Source organism: Oncorhynchus clarkii, chromosome 25 (assembly GCF_045791955.1).
Source record: "Oncorhynchus clarkii lewisi isolate Uvic-CL-2024 chromosome 25, UVic_Ocla_1.0, whole genome shotgun sequence".
NCBI lineage: Eukaryota > Metazoa > Chordata > Actinopteri > Salmoniformes > Salmonidae > Oncorhynchus > Oncorhynchus clarkii.
The window spans coordinates 3,759,284-3,786,944 of NC_092171.1; the positions used below are offsets into that span (position 1 = coordinate 3,759,284).

Below are 27,661 nucleotides of genomic sequence, written 5' to 3' on the forward strand. Positions count from 1 at the left end.
GCAGTCTTCCAAGCATTGGTCAATGACACTCTTAGGGATATGTTGAATCGGTTCGTCTTTGTTTACCTCTATGAACATCCTGGTCTTCTCCAAGACCCTTCCAGAACACGTCTGCTGTTAGCTGTAGAAAAGTCGTGTCATATTGGTTTTAAATTTGTGATGCCATTAAAAAGGTTATAAAGGAAATACTGTAACTTGAAAAGTATATACACTATATGTAAGAAGTCTCCATCCTCTACGTTGTATATGACATATGAAAAACGATGAACATATTTTTGTTAAGATATGAATGTGTTTTTAGGCGCCATGAGATCATATGTCTCCTATAAACTTTGCATAGTAAGTAGCCACGCCCCGAGGGAGGTTAGAGAGCGTGTCAGCCTGACAGAAATGTCCCTTTCTACCAGAGTGCATAAAAGGATTGGTAAAGAAATTAACACCAGACCAGGAAAGACGGAGAGCTGTAGCCCATGTCTAAAGTGGTTTGAACTCTGAATATCAACGCAAATCACTGGTACAGCTGATTAGCTGTCCTAAAAAAAGCTGTACCTAGAACATTGAATTTAAGTGGAACCACTGTACTACTCTCCTCACCCAATGGAACCATTGACACGGCTGGCTAGCCTATCTTCAAAGGAGCATCGTCCAGAGTGAACAACAGTAGAAAAGACGGGTCCGGACCCTTTCGGACAATCAAAGCCTTACAAGCGTGCCGCTGAAAGGCCCATCCTCCTTCCTAAGGAGGGCTGGTTCCAACAGAGATAGACGGCGAATGAAGGCATTCACACGTAAATACATTCATGATTTCTTACTCCAAACAGGTGGCGGTTTGTGTGCAAAGTATATGATTACTGTAAGAATAGTTTCTCAAAGGTATCAACGAAAAGTCTCTCTTTCTCTCCCTCTCCACGTTGTTGTGTAAAAAGCCACCATGTTGTGTCATTCAGCTAAGGACCTTTTCCTAATGTGTTAACTTCTTGGAACTCTGGGGGCGGTATTTCATTATTGGATAAAAAAACGTTCCCGTTTTAAGCGTGATATTTTGTCACGAAAAGATGCTCGACTATGCATATAATTGACAGCTTTGGAAAGAAAACACCCTGACGTTTCCAAAACTGCAAAGATATTGTCTGTGAGTGCCACAGAACTGATGCTACAGGCGAAACCAAGATGACATTTCAAACAGGAAGTGCCCCAGATGTTGAAGGCGCTGTGTTCCAATGTCTCCTTATATGGCTGTGAATGTGTCACGAATGAGCTTAGAAATTCTGTCGTTTCCCCATTGTGTCGACAGCATTGTGACGTATTTGTAGGCATATCATTGGAAGATTGACCATTTTACACTACATCTACCAGGTGCTCGCTTGGTGTCCTCCGTCGCAATTATTGCGTAATCTCCAGCTGCGTGTATTTTTCCGTTTGCTTCCGAGGAGAAACAACTGCCACGAATGATTTATCATCGAATAGATATGTGAAAAACACCTTGAGGATTGATTCTAAACAACGTTTGCCATGTTTCTGTCGATATTATGGAGTTAATTTGGTAAAAAGTTTGGCGTTGTAGAGACTGCATTTTCTGATTTTTTTCTTAGCCAAACGTGATGAACAAAACGGAGCGATTTCTCCTACACAAATAATATTTTTGGAAAAAATTAACATTTGCTATCTAACTGAGAGTCTCGTCATTGAAAACATCCGAAGTTCTTCAAAGGTAAATTATTTTATTTGAATGCTTTTCTTGTTTTTGTGAAAATGTTGCCTGCTGAATGCTAGGCTTAATGCTATGCTAGGCTATCAATACTCTTACACAAATGCTTGTGTAGCTATGGTTGAAAAGCATATTTTGAAAATCTGAGACGACAGTGTTGTTAACAAAAGGCTAAGCTTGTGAGTGAATATATTTCTTTCATTTCATTTGCGATTTTCATGAATAGTTAACGTTGCGTTATGGTAATGAGCTTGAGGCTATGATTACGCTCCCGGATACGGGTTTGCTCGACGCTTTTTTCTATCCAATACTAATAATAATATGCATATATTAGCATCTGGGACTGAGTAGGAGGCAGTTCACTCTGGGCACGCTATTCATCCAAAAGTTGTGAAAATGTTTTAATACATTGACTGTGTTATGGATGTGATAGGTGAAGACCTTTATAGTTTAATTCGGGAGATGGTAACTCTTAAAACAACCACTCTCGTGGTGCCTTAAATCCTAATGAGTTAATTGTTACATTATTAATTTAAATCGGGTAAAACTTAAACATAGTTAGCTGATTAGATAAATAACAGTCATCAGATTAATGTATGTGTGGTCACGGGAATCGAAGCCACTACCCTGGTGTTACAAGTACCATACTCTATCAACTGAGCTACAAAGCAACACATATGGCTCACTTTTTCTCATGCTGCTTAGGTCTAGGTCTCATGCCGCTTAGGTTTCACCTCATGACGTAATTTCCAATATCACTACCCAGAATCAGGAAGCCACTGTTTCAGTCCTGCCATTTGATTTGTTATCTCTTGATGGTGTATTTTACAGCAGTCACCGGTGGACAACGTCTGTGTCAATAAGGAACATAGCTCGGCTCTCTTATGAAATGCTGATTGGCTGGTCCTGTTAAAGTGATGATGCACTGTGAGATTATTGCGAAATAAGGAATGATGGATCACTAGTAATCTAAAGCTTATTTTTCCCGCTTATGATTCCTGTTGCCATCATCAAGCTGTCAAAACGAGTGATGATAAAAATTAGTATATGATAGATTTGATGAGGTTAGTGTCAGTGGGGAGCAGTTATTGTTCTTTGAAAGGTGCCAAAACAGCCAACATTTAGGTAATGAACTAGAATATTAGATTCAATTAATATCATATAGTCTCAATAATGTTAGTCAGGCTGTTGACACTGACCTTACTGGTGTACTTCTTTAAGAAAAATAGTATATATTATAAACATCAAGGTCATTTTAAACTACAGATGTCGGATCTTAATTTGACCCCTTTCATCGCAAGAGGAAAATAATCTTGCAGATGTAGGATTTTAATATATGAAGATAATATTTAGAATCACTGCCAGGGAAGCAGGCTACAGCACATCTTGTGTGAATTCTTATGTGAATTATAATAAATTGACATATTTGCAGGGTGTAGATGTATTTTTTCTTAGGGAAAATCCTTTTTTAATAAATTGTTTTATTATATATTGAAGGCAAGCAATAGGCCAAATAAATTATTGGTTACTGCAGTGCCTTTGTGGTCCAGCGGTTTCCCTTGGCACACATATGCCAGAGTCAGTATGTACAGTATGTATCATCAATAACATCTACGGTATCATCAATATTCACCGCTGTAACGCGGTGGTCTAAGCAGGCGAGTCTGGCTTCGAGCCTCATGAGTTCGATACCAGTGCTCTACGATCTAGTGACACGACTTAATTGCATTTACAATGTCAAATGCATAATAAACATCTTGACAGCTTTACAAAATTAAATATTAAAGCCATACAATACAGGCTTTCAATCCACACCAAAGACCATAACTAAATTGACAAATTATACATTGCCTAGCGATAAAGCCTGGGCAAGCATACACACTGGAGGAAAGTTTAGCATTCTACAGTACGCCTACAACTGTCAATCAACTGATGGCTCAAATCAGGTCATCAACTCAGCCAGGAAACAGAAACAGTAGCCTATTATTTTCACACCTTTCATTGGAATATAATCAAATAACAAGAAGCCTACATCGATGGCACAAGATTATCGCCAGCGGATGTCTTGTTACATCAACAATATGCGCTAAATTAACCAGCACAGCTGATCTCAATTGCAGCTGTTATTGGTCACCTCATTACCGCTCCCTAAAAAATGATGTCAGTGTTACTTAGTCCTGCTTGTGAAGCGGATATGAGTCGGTCATGGCCATGTGTTGAGGTAGCCATGCCTGCATACTCCAAAACCAGGGTCTGCCTTTGGCCCAAGACTGTAAAATGGTTTAAGACGTTGGTTGCTCCCGTGGGAGAGCTGGGTTCATATCCAACTTGTTACACTTGCAAGCAAAGCCTTTCAAGATACACTACTTGACCAACGGTATGTGGACATCTCATTGTGGACATCTCATTGTCGAACATCTCATTCGAAAATCATGGAAAATAATATGGAGTTGGTCCCCCCCTTTGCTGCTATAACAGCCTCCACTCTTCTGGGAACGCTTTTCACTAGATGTTGGAGGATTGCTGTGGGGACTTGCTTCCATTCAGCCACAAGAGCATTAGTGAGGTCAGGCACTGATGTTGGCCGATTAGGCCTGGCTCGCAGTCGGCATTACAATTCATCCCAAAGGTGTTAGATGGGGTTGAGGTCAGGGCTCTGTGCAGGCCAGTCAAGTTCTTCCACACCTATCTCGACAAACCATTTCTGTATGGACCTCGCGTTGTGCACTGGGGCATTGTCATGCTGAAACAGGAAAGTGCCTTCCCCAAAATGTTGCCACAAAGTTGGAAGCACAGAATTGTCTAGAATATCATTGCGTTAAGATTTACCTTCACTGGAATAAAGGGGCCTAGCCCAAACCATGAAAAATAGGCAGGCATTTGGCATCATATGTTGTTACGTTTTGCGTCATGTGATGCAGAATGCATCATACAGGGATGATTTCTGTATTTTGAAAGTTATAAATCTTGAAAAACATTTTGGGACTACATTAACAATGGACTAACGAAACAAATAACAAAAGATTGTTTTAGGGCAGAATTTTCCTTTAACTCATCAAGCAAACCTACTCTAAACAACTTGGAATAATACTTGGATGATGCTAATATGGATGTCCGGGAGTCCATACTAGGACAGCCTCTTAGTTTGTATGGATGCACAACCAAAATGCAACAGAACAAAAAAAAAAGAGGAGCACACCAACCCACATTTGCCAAAAGATTTACATGTAACTGTGCTTGTGACATGCTCAGTATGACAAGTGAGTAGACACAGATTGGGATCAGGCTGGTAAGTACATCTGGGGGCAATATTTTGATTGTAAGGTCACGTAAAAACAAGTTCTAAGACCTCATTTGAATACAACTTTCACTGCGGCTGTGTTCAGAATTAAAAAGTGATTTGAATGCTGACTGAGTAGGTAAGTCTGTTGAAGCATGCATCATAAAAGTCGATACAACAACATGTCTGTGGCAGACACGAAAGTTCACTTCTGGGGTGATGCATTTCTGTTTTTGTTATTTGCCATGAGAGGGTGAATCACCTTAGTTTAATCACAATTATTGTGTCTGGCCTGAGGTCTGGGGAACCAATTGAAATCCATCACATCTAGCTCGTTCTTTAGCAAGCCTCTAATAAGAACCTTAGTTATCTTAATGCTATGGACTTCCCTATTTGTGTTTTTCATTATAATGACTTAAAACCATTCGTGTGTTTCAATGAGTAGAAGTACTCCAGAGTTATGTCATGAACTGAACCATGTATTTTCTTGGCCGGTTGTAATTCCATACTAATTTCCCTATGCATTGTATGTCTTTATACTGTATATATCCACATCAATTAAATGATTCACATATTCTTTCCTATCATATCCATGTTCTCTTTTCTTGTTTCAACCCTTTTCCCCATCCCCATTATCGCCAATAAAGACAATGGTTTAATTTAAATTCTCCCATTACATGGTAACATAATCATTATCCAATAATTACTAAATAGTAGGGTTTCTTTGGGATTCATCAAAACAAACACCACTTTGTACTATTTGGTAGCAGTTATGTTGAATGAACTACCAGAAAGTACCCATTTGTACCACAATATTTCCATGTAAACACTAGGCAAACACCCGCTGAAACAGGACAGTAAAATGATGCTCTATCACTAGATCATCACTGTATCTACAGTATATTGCTCTGGTTACCACCACATCACTGCTTTGTTTCCGTACTGGGCTTTTCAATTAGTAGTTGCCAATTGTGTTGAATGTACCAGAAAGTACCCATTTGTAACACAATGTTTAACTGTAAACACTAGGCAAATACTGTACTTGCTGAAAGAGTGAAATTAAGCACTACCACATGATTGTGTTGTTAACATACTGAGTTTTTCTCTGGGGTCTTCCCTCTCTCCAGGTGCCCCTTCACACAAGGGCGAACGCTTCACTCATTCAAATTCACTAGAGGCAGAATGGGGAGATATTCAGATTTACAGTTGGAGGGATCCTAAGATGGATGCCCCTGATGCACCCTCTGGACAGCGGACAGGAGGCATTCGGTCAAGAATTCTATTAACTGTCCAGAGCCACACTCGATTGGTCAGAGTAGATAGAGCCCAATCATGATCCATCTCTGTCAGAGGATGCCGCTCAGTAGGAGAAGAAGGGGGATGTATGCCTGGTGCATTGCGAGTGTGGTGACCAATGTGACAAAATGGAAAAGGAACAGAAAGAAACATCTTCCTTTCATTTTGAAACACTTTTGTGTACAATGTGTCTCAGAAATGACATGTTCATGGAATGAAATGGCTAGACTAACGTGGGCAAGCCAAGTCCTCTGTGAAGGATAGGAAGTTGGGAGAAAGGGGACAGCTAAAAGAAATACGAAGCTACCAAAAGTGCACAGAATGGCGAGGTACATCAAAGCACCAGAGAATGGTGGGAGTGTGAAAGGGGTCAGCTGTCTGTCTCTTTGTAAAGCCCCCTGTGCTACACAGAGTCGTCTTTGATACCTCGGTGGTCCAATGACCTTGATGTACGGCTCTTTCTTCGTTGGGTCACAGAGGAGCTAGTGATGCTCCCTTCAAAGGAAATAATCAGACAGATGGAGAGATTTTGAAGTATGGGGAGTTTTGAGACATTTTGGGGTTGATCCACATTCTGGTCTACTGAAGATCTGAAAGGGTTGCAGGGTTTATAGACATCCACCAAAGTGAAGTTATGAAAGTAATACTGTATAACCATTGACCACTGTGTAAATACATGTGACATGTAATTGTAAGATGTACATGTGACATGTAATTCATTGTAAAATGTTTTCTAATCTGACTGAATGCTAGGCTGATCCAGACATCTGTTCTAGTTGGCATTTGTCTTTGTATTAATATTCCACCCAGCTAGCCCAGGGCCATTGAAGACTTCCTCAATATCATCAAATAAGACCCACTGCTATAATTGCCTCAGAGAGGGTGGATTTGTAATACAAACTCAGTTTGTATTGGTAAAGAGGGGAACATTTTCACAGAAGATGTTTGTGGAAGAGCCCAAGGGTAGCTGTCACGGGGATAGAAAAGGAGATGAGGCTGAGAACCGCGAGCTAAAGACGGGAGGGTGTATATTTTAGGAAGTTGTGGGTAAGTGAGATTTAAGGCAAAACATCATTAATTGATGCTACTGAAGTGATTGTTTATATGTTGTTGTCTTTTTGTGGGGTAAGCTGTACGGGGGGTCTGAAATTATTGACACCCTTGATAAAGATGAGCAAAACATTTTAATGAAAATACTGAGCTACTGTACTCAGTCAAAGTTTCAGTCAGTTTTTTTACATGCAGACCACCACCCGTTAGAGTGATAGTGATATGGGCCCATATCAAAGCATCGGGATATTACATTTACAGAAACCTAATCTTTCAAATATAGTAGTCACAAATCGACTTTTTAAAAGAATCATGCTAGTAATATCACATTACACATTACATGTATATTTTGGTCATTTAACAGGCACTCTTATCCAGAGCGACTCAGTCAGTGCAATCAATTAAGTTGGTAAAACAACCACATTTCACAGACATTGCAAATAAAACTTTCCTTAAAAAAAAGCAACTATCAACAAATTATTAAGAAAAGATGATTGCAAGTGTTAGTGTAAGAAAGACAAGCACAAAAGCAACACAAAACAGCCTATGTGTGTAAATAAGATAATTTTGTTCATAAAGTCAGTCTCATTCAAAACTGAGATTTTTCGACATGACAGGAAAAAATGCTACCAAATTCGATTTGAGTGTATTTAAACTTCGGACCCATTGATCATTCTCTCTAATATTATTCTGACATTTCACATTCTTAAAATAAAGTGGTGATCCTAACTGATGTAAAACAGGGAATTTTTACTAGGATTAAATGTCAGGAATTGTGAAAAACTGAGATTACATGTATTTGGCTAAGGTTTATGTAAACTTCTGACTTCAACTGTATATTGTATGCTAAAAATTGGGAAATTATATTATTTTAAACTAATATAATTGCTTAGAGAAACAGATTTTGTTTAACAAGTAATATTATTTTTTCTCAAAAACGTAGAGATCTAAATGATTGACACCCCTGATATTAATATCTCATCTTTTATTTTTTTTATTTTTTTACATTGGTTGTGAAATTAGACCACTTCTCCATAAAGAATATTTCAAGATCCTTGGTATCATTTGTCTGCGCTTATGGACTGCCATCTTCAATTCAAACCACAGATGCATATGCATCTTTCTTTGTCAAAAACCACTACTAGTGTGTGTGGCCAAAGAGCTCTATTTTCATGTCATCTGACCATAGCACCGAGTGCCAAGTGCCAATGCCGTTTAGCAAACTCCAGGTGTTTACATTTGATGGATGGCATGAAAATAAAGATGTATCTCAATCCAAAAAAGCAACATAAAAACTTTTTATATGTATCTTACATTTGCAGTAGTACAGACACGCACACGCACACACACACACACACACACACACACACACACACACACACACACACACACACACACACACACACACACACACACACACACACACACACACACACACACACAGGAATTGTTTCTCTGTGCTCTAGTGCGTTTCTCTCCTACTACTTCCATTCACCAATACCCTCATTATGCATTGTAATTTTACAGGTCCGCTGATCACTATGTTCTCTCCACTTGGCTGAGCATATGCAATGCATACCAATGCATTTATTGATTCATGAGTGTCTCACCAGTGGGCCTAACATTTACCAGGCTGATTGAGATCCCAGGTCAAAAGTAGTGCACTATGTAGGGAATTGGGTGCCGTTTTGGACGCAGACCTATGTCTGTACTTTATCTCACCAAGAGGATAGACACCTATTCTTGGTTTATTAGTGAAATAGAAAATGTGTTTACAACTAGTTAACAATAGACTGGTGGTCTTGATTCCTGATCAATTCAAAGAGATGCTTGTATTGTGATAGAAGACGGTTACGAATGAGCTCATTGTTGCTATCCTATGTGTCATTTGGTAGATCTCACATTACAAGAGTACGTATCATGGTGCACATTCTGTACGTGAGAAATATTTTGTTCCAAAGCAGTTACGACACAATATGCTTCAATGCCACACAGCCATTGCATTGGGATGAGTCTACAGTTCTCTATCAGTGTGGCCAGCCTCTTATCCTGCCACTACAACCTGTCCTTCCATCCATCCATATACACTCTTTCTACTCCACCAACAGTCTCCTAACTCATTTCGCTCCCAAGGCTCCCCGGGATAGGAGTGATTGATGGGCCAGGGGGACCCTCTTCCGCCGCTGAGTACCTAATCACTGAGTATAGACTTGCAGTAACGCCACATTAGAGTCCAGCAGCTGCATGGTGTAAGGGTTAGGTAAATGGGCCAGGGAATAGGAGGTTAGAGGTTGAAGTCCCCCGAGGGGACTTGCTGCTGTCTTGTCAGAGGTACTTATCCATCTGTGAAAATGACAAGTGACAATGTGCAAGTAATATAAATATCTTCAGAGTGAAAAAAACTTGAAGTGTATAAACAGGAATGAACATAAATGACAATTGATAATCTAGTGGCAACCAGAGTCAACGTCATGACAAAGACAGAGACAAACTGAAACACATTTGTTATTGCCACGATCTGTTAATGAACTCATCCATCAGTCTTTTCGCTAACAGTCCTGTTTGCTTCGTGTTAGACATACTTGAGGATGCTAACAGTGTGGAAGGCTGTGATTCTCCTGAATAGCCAGCTAATCTGTATTCCAATATAGCAGCTGGTGAGAAATACAAATGTGTCACCGACGATATGCTCAAGACATTTCGACTTTTCAAAGGGAACGATGAGCGTAAGAGATAGATGTACCGGCACTCAAGTTGGTTTCTGGGTAATGAATGGGAATCACTTGTTGGCCCCTTGACAGATGAGTTAATTAGCATGGCAGAGGATGAAAAAAACTTGACACATTGCTCAATTAATTTGGCCCGCATGGCTGTTAGCTGACGAATATCTTGTCTTTCACACCGCCACGGCTTGATTAATCGCTGTTCTCAAGTGCAGGGAAGATGCCACAAAAGGAGGGAGCTTGTCAGAATGCAAATTGTACACTGTCAAACTCGTACAGACCCGGAAACAAGCTAATAGACATATTTTTCTTATGAGGGGAGTCGATCAAGATTGGATTTACCTTAAGGCTTGGAAATCTGTAGGAATCAGATTAAAACTAAGATGCTTCGTTTGAATGTTAATAATTATCACCTTTTAGATGTAAAGTCCCCTGTTTTGGTGGCCTGCGTGGTTATGGTACCGGTTCTGACTGAAGTTTGCTTATAAATCGATACACTATATATACATGGGTATGTGGACACCACTTGAAATTAGTGGATTTGGCTATTTCATACACACCCTTTGCTGACAGTTGTATAAAATCGAGCACACAGCTGTGCAATCTCCATAGACAAACGTTGGCAGTAGAACAGCCTTATTGAAGTGCTCAGTGGCTTTCAACGTGGCACTGTCATAGGTTATCACCTTTCAAACAAGTCAGTTTGTCAAATTTCTGCCCTGCTAGAGCTGCCGCAGTCAATGTAAGTGTAGTTATTGTGAAGTGGAAACGTCTAGGAGCAACTCAGCCGGCTCAGCCGCGAAGTGGTAGCCCACACAAGCTTACAGAAAGGGACTGCCTAGTGCTGAAGCGCGTAGCACGTAAAAATCGCCTGTCCCAGGTTTCAGCAAAGTTGTTCGTCAGGAGCTTCATGAAATGGGTTTCAATTGCTGACAAGCCTAAGATCACCATCCGCAATACTGAGCGTCGCTTGCCGCCGTTGGACTCTGGAGTGGAAACGCATTCTCTTGAGTGATGAATCACCCTTCACCATCTGGCAGTCCGACAGACAAATCTGGTGGATGCCAGGAGAACGCTACCTGCCTAAATGCATAGTGCCAACTGTAAAGTTTGGTATATCATATGACACAAAACGAAGCAACATATGATGCCAAATGCCTGGTTGTTTTGCATGGTTTGAGCTAGGCCCCTTATTTCCAGCGAAGGGAATTCTTAACGCTACAGCATATGATGAGATTCTTGACAATTCTGTGCTTCCAAATTTGTAGCATCAGTTCGGGGAAGGCCCAAATCCCCTGTGCACAAACAAGGTCCATAAATAAATGGTTTGTTGAGATTGGTGTGGAAGAAGTTGACTGGCCTGCACAGAACCCTGACCTCAACCCCACCGGACACTTTTGGGATGAATTGGAACGCAGCCTGCGAGCCAGGCCTAATTGCCCAAAATCAGTGCCTGACATCACTCATGCTCTTGTGGTTGAATGGAAGCTTGTCCCCGCAGCAATGTTCCAACATCTAGTGGAAAGCCTTCCCAGAAGAGTGGAGGCTGTTGAAGCAGCAAATGGGAGACCAACTCCACATTAATGCCATGATTTTTGAATGAGATGTTCAACGAGTGGGTGTCCACATACTTTTGGTCATGTAATGTACGTGGACAGCATAGATCGAAATGGCTTGCATTGAGCGGTATCCCTGATTCTCACGGACACAGGAGTATGTAACTTCTGTCTGTGTGAAGCAGGATGTGAAATCTGACACCACTTGAAGCTCAGATGTCCCTCCTACTATTACATTCACTCTTCCGACTGTCCATCAACTCCTGGCAGAACCCTACGTACGTCACTATCAACATAAATCCTACACCACTATCAAAATAAATCCCTACATTGTAATGCAGCAGGAGAGGGTGGTTTAGTCACTGTAGTAAATTCAGAGATTTGTTTATGGCCTGTAATCTAAAATAATTCAGATTTTAAACAAAAAACACTTTCTGTTTGTCATAGATCGACAAGATTAATATGAGATGAAAGATGAGTTCCTAACGAGTTCAAGAGCGTTCACAGCGATGGGGGCAGATATTTTGATCAAGAGAGACCTTTAGAAAATATACAAATTTTCTCTAAAACTAAATGTACAAATATGTACAGAACCAGTCAAAGGTTTGGACACACCTACTCATTAAAGGATTTCTCTTTATTTGTATTATTTTGAATTATTTATTTAGAATAATAGTGAAAATATAAAAACTATGAAATAACACATATGGAATCATGTAGTAAACAAAAGGTGTTAAACAAATCAAAATATATTTTATATTTGAGATTCTTCAAATAGCCAACCTTTGCCTTGATGACAGCTTTGCACACTCTTGGCATTCTCTCAACCAGCTTCACCTGGAACGCTTTTCAAACAGTCTTGAAGGAGTTCCCAAATATGATGAGCACTTGTTGGCTGCTTTTCCTTCACTCTGCGGTCCAACTCATCCCAAACCATCTCAATTGGGTTGAGGTCAGGTGATTGTGGATGCCAGGTTATCTGATGCAGCACTCCGTCACTCTCCTTTTTGGTCAAATAGACCTTAAACAGCCTGGAGGTGTGTTGGGTCATTGTCCTGTTGAAAAATAAATGATTGTTCCACATAGCGCAAACCAGCTGTGATGGCGTATCGCTGAAGACTGCTGTGGTAGCCATATTTGTATCATATTTGTACTGTGTGCTTGAGCTTGTGTCCTCAAAAGTGACTGTCACGACTTCCGCCGACGTCGGTCCCTCTCCTTGTTCGGGCGGCATTCGGCGGTCAGCGTCGCCAGCCTTCTAGCCATTGCCGATCCACCTTTCATTTAACATTTGTCTTGCCTTCCCACACACATTGTTCCAATTCCATAATTACATGTTGTGACTTTAACCCTCTGTTTCCCCCATGTCCTTGTCCATAATTGTTTATTTTAAGTGTTTGTGCACGTTATGTCTGGCGTGCGAAGGGTTTTTGTCCCATTGTATATATTTATTGTTTTGTTCACGGTGATTTTGATTATTAAATTGCTCCGTTGTAACACAGTCTTTGCTCTCCTGCGACTGACTTCTCTGCCGCCAGTACGCACTCCTTATAGTGACTAACTATTTTTTTATCAGAAAGGTGAGATTTCTTTCTTGGAGTATGCAGCACTACTAGTTATTGTTTAGTGCCCTCATGATACATTTTCAATTACATTTAGTAACATTTATGAGGTTTTTAACATCTCTTGGCATAAGTGCTTGCGAAATCCGTAAAATGTATTTATCACAGCTGACCACAGATGTGAGACGACCAGAACAGTCTGCATATCTCAGCGTTTGCGGGTTGGAAATGGGAAAATATTTGATCTGAAGCACGATCGCTAATTCAAAGAACTGCTTTAAACTGAAGATACACACCGTGCCCCCCCCTCCCCCCATTTCTGATAAATCTTAATTTATATCAAGTATGTACATCTAATATATTTTTAAACATGGCCTGCACATTGAGAAAGAGGCACAACTCTTAACCCAAACATACTGCAAACCACAGGGAGAGTTAAACAACGACTAAAACCCTGAGCTCCAATCGGCCTTAGCCCCCCTGAAGCTTCACAATAGCAATCATTAATAGTCCTAATTAACTCATTAGAGGCAGAGACTGGATCAAAACAAGCAAAAACCCCACAAGAGATACAAGTTTTAAAAGCGGGCCTTTTCGAGCCAGGCTTAGCGACAGGTGCTCATGGGACAAGAGGTACACTCTACAACGTTCACCTCAATTGTAGATCAGCCGATACTTGTTGTGGAGAGCTGGTGCAACGGATTAAAGCTTGGAGAGACATGCAGAGGTGGGTGGGTGTTGAAACATATCCAGGGCGGGCGTGTGTGTGTTGGCCCCAGAATGGGGCCATTGTGAGCTGCCCAACAGGAGAACAATTAGCCTTGTCTAATTTTTGGGATTTGCAACAGCAACCTGTTCTGTTGTCGGAGGTCTGAGAGGCACTGGTACGCAACAAGTCGTTAGGGATGAGTTGTATGTGTGGAGGGGGTGTCTACGTGTGTTGGGATCATCAAATGCATTTTTACATTATCTGTAAAGTGCAGCATGTGGCAAAATGAGGAAGTAATACAAACAGCAATACAGTCCTTGCATGTATGTTGCAAAGGTAATCAAACTTGTTAAAAGGTTTAAAAACAATTATAATGAATGCAGCAGTTTGACAATGGATAACGATTCTCCAAACTGTTTGAATTGTTTTAATCCATCAGGTATTGACTGAATTATAGCACATAAAACATTTTACTGGCATAGACAAATAATGGATTACGTGGATTTTGGTGGGAATTTAGGTATTACAATTATTGTAAAATGTCACAGTTTCTTTTCTTAGAATGAACTCATGTTCTTCTCATGTTGGTATCAGGAATTTTATATTTTGTGATAAAATGAAGAAAATGTATTTGCATGAATTCATTTGGGTGCAATTGATACATTAACATAAAGGGGTGCACAGGGCTGCAACCACAAAAACATCCTCTGTCTAGGCCTACCTGCACTCACCTTCACTGTATAGACTGCCTCATTAATTACTGTTGTTTTCACGTTCTATTCAACAAGTGTGTCAATAGCAGGATACCCTCGGATTAAAAATCTGATTACACCTATCTATACATACTTTACATTGTTTGCGAGAATCATACATAGGGTGTTTCTCAAAATGCACACTACTGGGCTCTTAGCACGCAAATTGGAGCACGGGAGAGTCGGAGAATGAGTCCAAACCAAAGTAACAGCTCTGGTGGACCTTTCTGCAGACAACATGCCAACTGCACGCTCCCTCAAAACTTGAGACATTTGTGGCATTTTGTTGTGTGACAAAATTGCACATTTTAGAGAGGCCTTTAATTGTCCCCAGCACAAGGTGCAATGATCATGCTGTTAAATCAGCTTCTTGAAATGCCACACTTATCAGGTGGATGGATTATCTTGGCAAAGGAGAAATGTTCACTATCAGGGATGTAAACAAATTTGTGCACAAAGTTTGAGAGAAATAACCTAACACTTTACATGTTGTGTTTTATATACAAAATAAATGTTCATACTTGAGTAAAATTAAAGATGCCTTAATAGAGTGTTTTATTTATTTTATTTCACCTTTATTTAACCAGATAGGCCAGTTGAGAACAAGTTCTCATTTACAACTGCGACCTGGCCAAGATAAAGCAAAGTAGTTCGACATATAACAACACAGAGTTACACATGGAGTAAAACAAACATACAGTCAATAATACAGTTGAAAAATAAGTATATATACAATGTGAGCAAATGAGGTGAGATAAGGCAATAAATAGGCCATGGTGGCGAAGTAAATATCATATATAGCAATTAAAGCACTGGAATGGTAGATTTGACAGTAGATGAGTGTGCAAAGTAGAAATACTGGGGTGCAAAGGAGCAAAATAAATACATAAATACAGTAGGGGAAGAGGTAGTTGTTTGTGCTATAGATGGGCTATGTACAGGTTCAGTTCCATTATCTTGTCTGAAAATGTTGTAGTTAGGGATGGAGATTTCAGAGTTTTTGGTGGTCTTCCTAAGCCAGGATTCAGACACGGCTAAGACACCCGGGTTGGCAGAGTGTGCTAAAGCAGTGAATAAAACAAACTTAGGCTTCTAATGTTTACATGCATGAAACCAAGGCTTTTACGGTTACAGAAGTCATAAAAAGAGAACTAGACACTGCAGGGCCTGGATGTCTAGGACGTCCGGAACAAAGAGTAAAAGGAGCAGGTTTCTGGGGGCGATAAAATAGATTCAAGGTATAGTGTACAGACAAGGTAAACCTAGGCATTGACTGATGATGAGAGAGATATTGTCTCTAGAAACATCATTGAAACCAGGTGATGTCATCGCATGTGTGGGTGGTGGAACTGAAGGGTTGGATAAGGTATAATGAGCAGTGCTAGAGGCTCTACAGTGAAATAAGCCAATATCCAGAACAGCAATGGACAAGTCATATTGACATTAAGGAGAGGCATGCTTAGCCGAGTGATCATAAGGTTCCAGTGAGTAGTGCGATCGGTTGGGGTCACGGCGATTCCGACAGATAGCCGAGCCATGGGTAGCAAGCTAGCAAAAGATGGAGGTCTGTTTTTAGCCACCCCGTGCATTTCTGTCAGTAGATTAGTGGGTTCCGTGTGGTAGAGGGGACCAATCCAATTGTCAAAATAGTTATAGTTATAGTGGCCCAAGATCATTGTTCGATAAACTTGTTCAGATAGCAGCTGATATGCTCAAGACAGCTACGATTAGCAGGTCCAGAGCTTTAAAAAAATATATTTGAAAGACAGGGTCCTGAAAAAGGGAGATTTATTTTATGGCTGAGTTTACTTAAGTATTAAAAGTGTATTACAAGTGTAAATTATTTTAAATTCCTTATATTAATAAAACCAGACGGCACAATTTTCTTGTTTTTAAAATTAACGGATAGCCAGGGGCACACTCCAACACTCATACATAATTTAGAAACAAAGCATTTGTGTTTAGTGACTCCAGATCAGATCAGATGCAGTAGGTAGGATGAGGGATTTTCTCTTTGAGTTTGTGAATTAAACCATTTCCCTGTACTGCTCAGCATTCAAAATGTAACTTTGGTGTTAAGGAAAATGTATGGAGTAGAAAGTACATTATTTTCTTTAAGAATGTAGTGGAGTACAATTAAAAGATGTCAAAAATAGAAATAGTAAAGTAAATTACAGATACCCCAAACTTTACACCACTGAGTGAATGGTGGTTAACATAGTTGACAAAGTTTGGAAAATTCACTCAACTGACTTTTGTCTAATGTCTGTGCCCTAACAGTCTACTTCCATTGTGACGCTTGGTCAATTGAGCATGTAAATTCAATTCGAATATCCCATAAAGTATTTGTCCGCATTCTGTTTCTCTGCTTTTATTGATGCACAATAGCTGCTGTGACAGTGGCTTGTCTGTTCCAATAACCAAAAGGGGAAACCAGCCATAACTCAACTGTAACTCTTTTGAAATCCACATTTTATACCACATTTCTTCAATATTATACACTTCCTCGAAACGTCAAAAGCAAAGGTCCCTACAATTCCGCGTAGAGCTCGGAGGAAATTGAATAAACGGGATTAACCTAATTTAAGGACCTCTCGAGGTTCACAGAGAGATATTATCCCCTGTAGCACGCCAACCCTGCATTTCATTCCAAAACATATGGTAATGGGGTTTACATCCAGAACAGCAGCCGGAAAAATCTCCAGTTTGAAAAACATTTGCACTGCTTTTCAAACACCCTTAGAAGTGACATCAAAACATAGCTATGAAAGCAACAACTCTTTCCAAAGTTCACTGTATTCACTGTGTTCACTGTATTCCCCTAAGCTAATACATTAGTAGCTAACTCAAGTAAGTGTTTTATTTCAAAGACAAATGTACTAACCTGTTCACTTTTCAAATTTGAAAGAATAAATTATAACATTTAAATAACGTAAAATAATAAAATATTACATATATATTATGTAAATATTACATTTAAGCAACTTGTTCGGTTCTTCTCTTTGTAATGTTCAACAAAGCAGAGCATCGTGCTCAGAACATAAATGTCAATTTCACAAAAAGCTAACATATGTTGTAAGCAAGGACCAACACTTTGACACTCGATTCGAGACTACAGAACAGTTAAAGAACAATTCAACTAGATGTAACATGCCTTCACAGACTTATATTTTAGTAAGCATTTGACATGTATTCACAATTAAATAGTGGAAACAGCAGAAGCTAACTTTTAGAGAGAATCAGCTATGTTATCTGCATACACAACATCACCAAATGTATGTGGACACCTCATTCTAAAATCATGGGCATTAATAAGTGGAGTTGGTCCCCTCTTTTCTGTTACCATTTCTGCCTTCTGAAAGTATTCAGACCCCTTCCCTTTTCCATATTTTGTTACGTTACAACCTTATTCTAAAATGGATTAAATAAAAGAAAACCCTCAGCAATATACACACACACAATACTCCATATTGACAAAGCGAAAACAGGTTTTTTAAAATGTTTGCATATTCATACATGTATATATATTTTAAATACCTTATTTACAAAATAATTCAGACCCTTTGCTATGAGACTTGCAATTGAGCTCAGGTGCATCCTGTTTTCATTGATCACCCATGAGATATTCCTACAACGTTTTATTTATTTAACCCTTATTTTAACAGGTAAGTAGACTTAGAACTCATTCTCATTTACGGGGAATAGTTACAGGGGAGAGGAGGGATACATGAGCCAATTGTAAACTGGGGATGATTAGGTGACCATGATGGTATGAGGGCCAGATTGAGAATTTAGCCAGGACCAGGGTTAACACCCCGATAAGTGACATGGGATCTTTAGTGACCACAGAGAGTAAGGACACCCGTTTAACGTCCCATCCAAAAGACAGCCCCCTACACAGGGCAATGTCTCTAATCATTGCCCTGGGACATTGCTTTTTGACCAGAGGAAAGGGGGCCTCCTACTGGCCCTCCAACACCACTTCCAGCAGCATCTGGTCTCCCATCCAGGACCAACCCTGCTTAGCTTCAGGAGCAAGCCAGCAGTGGGGTGCAGGGTGGTATACTGCTGGTAAATTAAATTGATTGGACATGATTTGTAAAGGCACCCACCTATCTATCCATATTTGGTCCTACAGTTGACAGTGCATGTCAGAGCAAAAAACCAAGTCATGAGGTAGAAGGAATTGTACAGGGAGCTCCGAGACAGGATTGTGTCGAGGCACAGATCTGGGGAAGGGTACCAAATAAATTCTGCAGCATTGAAGGTCCCCAAGAACACAGTGGCCTCCATCATTCTTAAATGAAAGAAGTTTGGAACCACCAAGACTCTTCCTAGAACTAAGCAATCTGGGGAGAAGGGCCTTGGTCAGAGAGGTGAATAAGAACCTGATTGTCATTCTAACAGAGCTCTAGAGTTCCTCTGTGGAGATAGGAAAACATTCCAGAAGGACAACCATCTCTGCAACACCCCACCAATCAGGCCTTTATGGTAGAGTGGCCAGACGGAAGCCACTCCTCAGTAAAAGACACATGACAGCCAGCTTGGAGTTTGCCGAAAGGCACCAAAAGACTCTGTGTTTTTCAGCGGAAGGGACTGGGATACTAGTCAGGATCAAGGCAAAGATAAATGGAGCAAAGTACAGAAAGATCCTTGATGATAACCTGCTCCAGAGCTCTCAGGACCATAGACTGGGGCGAGGTTCACCTTCCAACAAGACAATGACCATAAGCACACAGCCAAGACAACGCGGGACTGGCTTCGGGATAACTCCAACCTGACAGAGCTGGAGAGGATCTGCAGAGAAGAATGGGAGAAACTGCCCAAATACAGGTGGGCCAAGCTTGTAACGTCACACCCAAGAAGACTCAATGCAGTAATCGCAGCCAAATGTGCTTCAACAAAGTACTGGGTAAAGGGTCTGAATACGTATGTGAAACGTTTTAAATTTGTTGTACACAGGCAAACATTTCCCAAAAAATGTCATGCTTTGTCATTATGGAGTATTGTGTGTAGATAGATGAGAAAAAAAACAATTAACAAATTGTCCCTATACTTTCCTGTAGCAGGGCTCCACTCTTCTGGGAAGGCCATCCACTAGATGTTGGAACATTGCTGCGGGGACTTGCTTCCATTCATCCACAAGAGCATTAGTGAGGTCGGGCATTGATGTTGGGTGATAAGACCTGGCTCGCAGTGAGCGTTACAATTTTTCGCTAAGGTGTTTGATGGGGTTGAGGTCAGGGCTCTTTGCAGGACAGTCATGTTCTTCCACACGAATCTCAACAAACCATTTCTGTATGGACCTAGCATTGTGCACAGGGGCATTGTCATGCAGAAACAGGAAAGGGCATGCCCCAAACTGTTGCCACAAAGTGGGAAGCACAGAATTGTCTAGAATGTCAATGTATCCTGTAGCATTAAGATTTCCCTTCACTGGAACTAAGGGGCCAAAAAACAGCCCCAGATCATTATTCTTCCCCCCAAACTTTATAGTTGGCACTATACACTCAGGTAGGTAGCGTTCTCCTGGCATCCGTCAAATCCGGATTCACCAGAAGCGGGATTCATCACTCCAATGAATGCATTTGCACTGCTTCAGAGTCGAATGGTGGTGAGCTTTACATCATTCCAGATGATGCTTGGCATTAGCCATGGTGATCTTAGGCTTGTGTGTGGCTGCTCGGCCATGAAAACCCATTTCATGAAGCTCCTTATGTACAGTTCTTGTTTGGAACTCGGTACTGAATGTTGCAACCGAGGACAGCACTCGGTAGTCCCGTTCTGTGAGCTTGTGTGGCCTACCACTTCGTGTCTGAGCCGTTGTTGCTCCAAGACATTTCCACTTCACAATAACAGCACTTACAGCTGACCAGGGCAACTCTAGCAGGGCAGAATTTTTACAAGCTGACTTATTGGAAAGGTGGTGTCCTATGATGGTGAGCTCTTCAGTAAGGCCATTCTACTGTCAATGTTTGTCTATGGAGATTGCATGGCTGTTATCAATATTATACACCTTTCAGAAACAGCTGAAATAGCCGAATCCACTAAAACTTGAAGGGGTGTCCACATACTTTTGCATATTTTATTTATTTATTTTACCAGCAAAGTCAGTCAAGAACAAATTCTTATTTTCAATGACGGCCTAGGAACAGTCGGTTAACTGCCTGTTCAGGGGCAGAACGACAGATTTCTAACCACTAGGCTACCGTGCCAACCCAGGATAGCCTAGTTTAGATGTGGATATACAGCACACACTTGATGTAGACAATGCCCATAACCACAGATCTAAGGTCAGATTGCACAACTCAAAATCCTAACCTTCACGATTAGGAACCATTAGTAGAACCAACATTTCTGACATTGGGTCAGTCTTTTGATTAAACTATTAACCACTCCACAGTACAGTAGCGTGCAGACACACAACACAGCAATTGCTAACTTAAACGCTCACTTACCCATGGTGCAGTTGGTGGTGAAGCCCGGTTTGATCGTGGCGGTGGCATCCTGTTCGCTCGGCCGGTCATAGCTGGCTTGGATCCTGAAGGTCGCCATTCCACGGGACCCCAGGGTGAGGTGGACCACTGCCCAGCTGCCGAGTAAAGAGATGAGCATGAAGATCAGGGCGACTAGTAGACACCCCGGGCGACAGGGCCCCCCATGCCTACTGTAGGGGTTGGGAGTCAGGACAGGAGTTCCCTCTTCTTCCACCTGAATTTCCCCCTCCGTGGAGGTCTCAGGAGAGGGGGTAGACTGGGTTCGTGTGGAGCATGTTGTGTTCGAGTCCCCCTCCTCCCCCTGCATTTTGGGAGGTTCCCCCTCATCCTTAGCCTGTTGGTGCATGCTCCTGCCGGGTAACTTGTGGACAAGCTTTTGGCGAAGGCTCTTACTAAAGCTGACAGGTGGTGTGCGTGGATGACACCCTGCACTTCAGTACCAGAGGTGGCAAAAATAGAGTGTGCAGGTGTGTGTGTATCAGAGAGAGAGTCAGAAAGGGTGTGTGCATGCCACACACACCAATGTTAGCTCCTGTGTGCAAGGATATCCTGAAGCGAATGCTCTCTCCAGCAAGCCACCGCCTGCCTTTGTGTAGTTCAACGTGGTCCATAATTTTATTAAGCAAATTGCAGCTGATATCACTTTGGATTCGGGCTACTGACCAATGACTAATCCCTCCCGCTCTCTCTCCTCCCTCCCCTTGCCCTCTCTTCCTCCCCCTCTCCCCTACCAACCCCCTATCACCATGCCTATTTTCTGTATTATTTATTTATGACATACTGTATGCCTCTCCGCCCTCCATTGGATCAAAATAAACAACATGAGGTAGTACAGTAGCTGTGGATTTGTGGCTATTTAGTAAACACAATGCACACATACTGTAAACCACAACCACAACACTTCTAGTAAGTTGTACTGAAAGTCAATGAAAAGTCATTATTAATTAAAATGTTTGTGGTACTGACTCAAAACTAAATGAGAAGTCACACCAGTTATATTTTTTGTAAGATCTGATAACTGAACTTTTTTTCCCAGCTTGCTCTACTGCAGGTAAACTTTTTAGAATTGTTTTTAATATATGCGTTTTTGCCTGTACATTGAGTAATTGAATGGTTAAATGTTATGCTACACAATAAAATAAATATAATTTTTGCAACCGTTACTGAAATGGTTGTTCCAGTTTAAATGACTTAGGTAGTTTCCTCCCACTGTTCTTAACCCTGGCACTCATTATGAATGCAGGTTGTGGGTGAATAAAAATGTTGAATGTTGGATAGCCTAATGCTTGATAGATTCCAATAGGGAATTACACATCACTTTGCAAACCAGCATAATGTGATTTACAGTTAGGGTTGCAAGATTATGGTACATTTTCCAGGTATTCCAGAAATTCTGTCTGGAAGTTTGGGAAAGTTTGCAACCCTACTTGCAGGTCTAGTGTGGCCCCTTGACTTTCTCCAATTTTGGTAAGTTAAAGCCTAAAGACTCTGACCATGACAAACAAGATTCTGTGGTCTGATGAAACCAAGATTGAACTCTTTGGCCTGAATGTCAAGCGTAACGTCTAGAGTAAACCTGGCACCATCCCTACGGTGAAACAAGGTGGTGGCAGCTATGGTATCTTTTTCAGTGGCAGGGACTGGGGGATTAGTGAGGATCGAGGGAAAGACGAACGGAGCGAAGTACAGAGCGATCCTTGATGAAAACCTACTCCAGAGAGCTAAGGACCTCCGACTGGGACGTAGGTTCACCTTCCAACAGGACAATGACTCTAAGCACACAGCCAAGACAATGCAGGACTGGCTTCGGGATAAGTCTGAATGTCCTTGAGTGGCCTACCCAGAGCCCAGACTTGAACCCAATCGAACATCTCTCCAACCTGATAGAGCTGGAGAGGATCTGCAGAGAAGATTGGGAGAAACTCCCCAAATACCAGTGTGCCAAGCTTGTAGTGTCACACCCAAGGCTTTAATCGCTGCCAAAGGTGCTTCAACAAAGCACTGAGTAAAGTGTCTGAATAATTATGTAAATGTAATACATATTATAAAATTATAAAACACGTTTTTGCTTCATCATTATGGGGTATTGTGTTTACTTGATAGCTACCTACACAAATAGCTAGCTAGAACAAAGTGTTAATAAGATAAATTCATTAAAAAGATCAAAGTTCTCCAGTAGGCATCCACTAATAACATGTGGAAAAAGTAAATTGGTCGGAATACTTTCCAAATGCACTGTATGTAATCATTACATTTTAATGACAATATTCACCTAGAAAGACCACAGGACTGAAAGTGAACGAATTCAACAACATTGTATTTGTTAGTGACAAAGACAGTCATGGGTGGTAACGCTACAATTCAATCGAAAAGGCAAGGCACACTGGGAAATGATTGGAAGCTTGGCTTAGTGGGGGCATTAAATTGAAGTATACTTATTAAAAAAAACTACATTTGTATTACTCATAGCAGGAGAGCACTCAGCTATTTAACCTATGTTATCCCATCGGTCACTATTAAAAAAAAGTTTCCAGTTATAAGGCTCTATAAATGTCACTGAATGATGTATCAATGCATTTCCAGAAATTATTGAAAAAATCAAGGGTCTCAATGAAATATGTGCAGTGTCACATGTTTAGTGTAAATTGTCACATGACCAGAGCTGTTTACTTCCTGGTTGAGAAGAGGATGGCTGCATCAAAGCTCCCAAACAAAAGGTTAGTAATGTATGTTAACATAAAGATAGGACACTTTTTTTGTATTGATATATGCATTTGCATTTGCAATTACTCAACTTTGTTCAGTGTGGTCATAGAATGTGTAAACATGTTGATGGTAACAATAGTGACAGGCTATTAGGTATACACATACTGATACACATACATAGGTCTTGTTCTAACTAACTTTCTACTCTGTTCTTTCTTTTAGTTTCACTTTGAGGCAAGTTCTGGATATGTTGGATCTAGGTGACTGCCCAGACAAGGCATGCAACATTACAGTTATCCCTCAAAATGAGAAAGATGCTGTCGTGAGTGATTGTGATAGCGATGGGTCAGATGCCAGCCAGGCTGTTGAATGCACATGCTGAACCTATGCAAACAGATCATGACAGGAACAACGTTATCAGTGATAATGACCTACCCCTCACCACCCACCCCCCCTCCACAACCTCCCCCACCCCTCTCCATTGTTGATAATGAAGAGCCAAGGGCCTCTACCCGTCAGAGGGTCCAGTCAGAAGAACCAAGGGCCTCTACAAGCCATAGGGGTCAGCCAGAAGAGCCAAGGGAAAGCTGCAGGTGGTCAAAAATAGAGATTGAGTGTTCAAATGATCGAAGAGGCCTGCCACTGATGTGATTCCAAAACACGTAGTATACAGCCCAAATATGCAAATGTTCGTCAAGAAACCACTGCCGTACTACCTATGCATGTGAGAAATGCAAAGCGCCACTGCACTTTGAGTGCTTCAAGATATACCATGGACAGTAGAAAAGGAGATAAGTGCGAATTAAAAAGGGCTGAAAAAGACAATAAAATAAAAATAGAAAAGTCGATAAAGGGTGAGGAGAAGCAGTACAACGCAAGAAAAGAAAAGTCGACAAAAAATACAATCAAAATGACTGAAGTGTTTTTAGAAAAGAAGGTCAATTGATTCAAGACATACTGTATGACATGTATAATTGTATTTTGTTCAGTGTAGGCCTCTACTTGAATGCATGTTCTACAGGCTACCTCTATCCTAAATGTTACCTTTACTTTCAGTGGGAATGAATAACACGACTGCTATACAGTTGTTAGTGAATGTTGCACTAAAATGTCACAATGAAAATGTTACAATTAATATTGCACTAAAGTACAAGTTCAAATGTTACAATAAGGTTACAATATTAATGTTTCAATATATGTTGCACTAAACTAACAATGTTACAATGTATGTTACAATAAAGTAACAATGTTGAAATACGTTGATGTTTTTTTTGTCTTTGCTCTCAGTATTCATATCGTGTTGTATAAGGGTTTTTGATGTGTTAAATAGTCACACTAGAATGTGACGGGGCATTCTAGAGGCAACGCTGGGGACTGCCAGTGACAGAGTTTTAAATGTGTAATTAACTGGGTTGAGATATATAAGAACTTTGATAACTGCATGGGAGAAATACGTTAATTTAGTATACGTAACATTATCCCACCAGTCACAATTGTGACCGACCATAAAACACACCTTTTCACCTACTTTCCCATTAATATTTTGAAAAATAATGATTGATTACTTCAAAGGGTTACTAATGACACTTGATTTGGATATTTTCATGTCTGGGAAAAATTTGGGATTAAATGGGTTAAGTTTCCTAACTAAAACAATTTTGGGTAATCGGTATCCTAAAAATGTTTGAGTAGGCAGAACTTATCCGGTATTACATTGGACACACTTTGCTGTTTACTTTAAAACCGCAGATAATCATAGCATTCACATGTAGATGTTGTAAAAGATACATTTACAAGACAACTCCAGCTTCAATATTGTGACTTAAATGGTATTTTCTTCTTGCAGAGTTCAGTTTGGCGGACAGAAAATGTTACCCATAATGTTATCGATGTTGATACATGACTAAAAGTGCTTGAACTACTGAGGACATGGATGTAATGCAGAGACTAAAAAGTCCATCACACTAAATATCTCCAAAGATGTTTGTAGTGCCTCCTAGGGTTTCATTGAGTGGTGGAGCAGTCAGTAAACCATACCAAATATATGCATGAGACATAAGTAACTCAGGACCAGTACATACAGATGTAGGATCCATATATGACCATTATTGACGCAGCAAAATAATCCTGCAGCAACAGGATTAGAACATTTTTTCCATTCACACTTTTCCGCCGATGTCATGTTGCTTGATCGGTGGTTAGACTATTAGCTGGCCAAAATTATGCTAAACTGTAATGGAAAACTGTAATTTTGCAATTTTGTGTTTTATTAAAAGTAATATAATCTAAAACATTTCACTGCATCATACTGTAAATTAAGGTGCATTGTGAGAAAGTGTTGTGGGCAGGGAAATAATTGCTGTATTTTGAATGATAATGAATTACCACCCCACGGAATACAGTACCTTGCCGTATTTATTAAGGAGGTTATACAATTTTTAAAACATTACAATGCATTCAAAGATTTCCACCACAACTACATACAGTACCAGTCGAAAGTTTGGACATGCCTACTCATTTCAGAGTTTTTCTTTCTTGTACTATTTTCTACATTGTAGAATAATAGTGAAGCAATCAAAACTATGAAATTACACATGGAATAATGTAGAAACCAAAAAAGTGCTATATCTGGTGCATGTATCTGGTCAAACACAAAAGTTTACTAAGGGTTGGTAACGGTCTGATTGTTCGGCTATTTGAGCCAGTAAATAGGAATTTACTATTCTTAGGTAGCGGAATGAGTTTTGCTTCCCTCCAGGCCTGGCGGCATACACTTATTAGTAGGCTGAAATTGAAAATATGGCAAATAGGAGTGGCAATATCACCAGTAATTTTCCATCCAAGTTGTCAAGATCCCTGTGGCTTGTCTTTGTTGATAGACAACAATACTTTGTTCACCTCTTCCACACTCACCTTTCAGAATTCAAAATGTTTTTTTGCTAATCTTGCCAATGAAAAAAATCATTAAAGTAGTTGGCAATATCAGTGGGTTTTGTGATGAATGATCCATCTGATTCAATAAATGAGGGAGCTAAGGTTGCCTTTTTCCCAAAATTGCAAGTGAATGAGTTAGGGTGATAAATAACTTGTGTGGCTTTGATGAATTAGATAATTTTGTGTCTTCTGAGTAGGAGACTAAGCTGCCTGACTAGAAAGCATTAACTGGCTGACTGAAGCTGGCCGTTTTTACAGTACCATAATATGAAAAACAGATGTTACTTACCATCGAGCTGCCTGTAAACTACTATCAAATTCACCCTAACAATTTTCCAGTGTACATGAAAAGTGCAAATTAATGCAAATCCTGTGGCACAGGAAAATTATCAGCGACAACATAGTGATCAAATTAAGATCCTACATCTGTACACACATCCTTCACTGCAGACAACATACAGTTTCCTAAGACACACACACACAATCATCCTCTTAAGCAAAAGGCAAAACACACACACACAGACACACACAAACCATCCTCAAATACAACAATCTCTCCTATCCCCTCCCCACATCCATCCACCTTCCAGCATAGTACATTGTATGGGCTCTGGGAAAAAGAAAGAGGGGATTTCTGCATTGATAGAGAATAAGCTTTGTTATAAGGGGCAAATGCTCCACTATATTCCATAGTTTTCACCTTTATTTAACTAGGCAAGTCAGTTAAGAACAAATTCTTATTTACAATGACGGACAAGGAACAGTGGGTTAACCTCTCTTGGGTAAGGGGCAGTATTTTGAATTTTGGATGAATGAGGTGCCCAATGTAAACTGCCCGTTACTCAGGCCCAGAAGCTAGAATATGCATATGCATGGTAGTATTAGATA

General features: G+C 40.4%; 1 protein-coding gene across 1 annotated transcript in view; it reads right to left on the reverse strand.

The window, feature by feature from the left end:
* The window catches only part of LOC139384000 (c-ros oncogene 1, receptor tyrosine kinase), a 678,262-nt gene that overhangs the window by 126,824 nt on the left and 523,777 nt on the right, over positions 1-27,661 (reverse strand). The window contains exon 5 of the mRNA XM_071128628.1: positions 21,095-21,228. Coding sequence (XP_070984729.1) covers positions 21,095-21,228 — 134 coding nt within the window. The remainder of the gene's footprint in view (positions 1-21,094; positions 21,229-27,661) is intronic.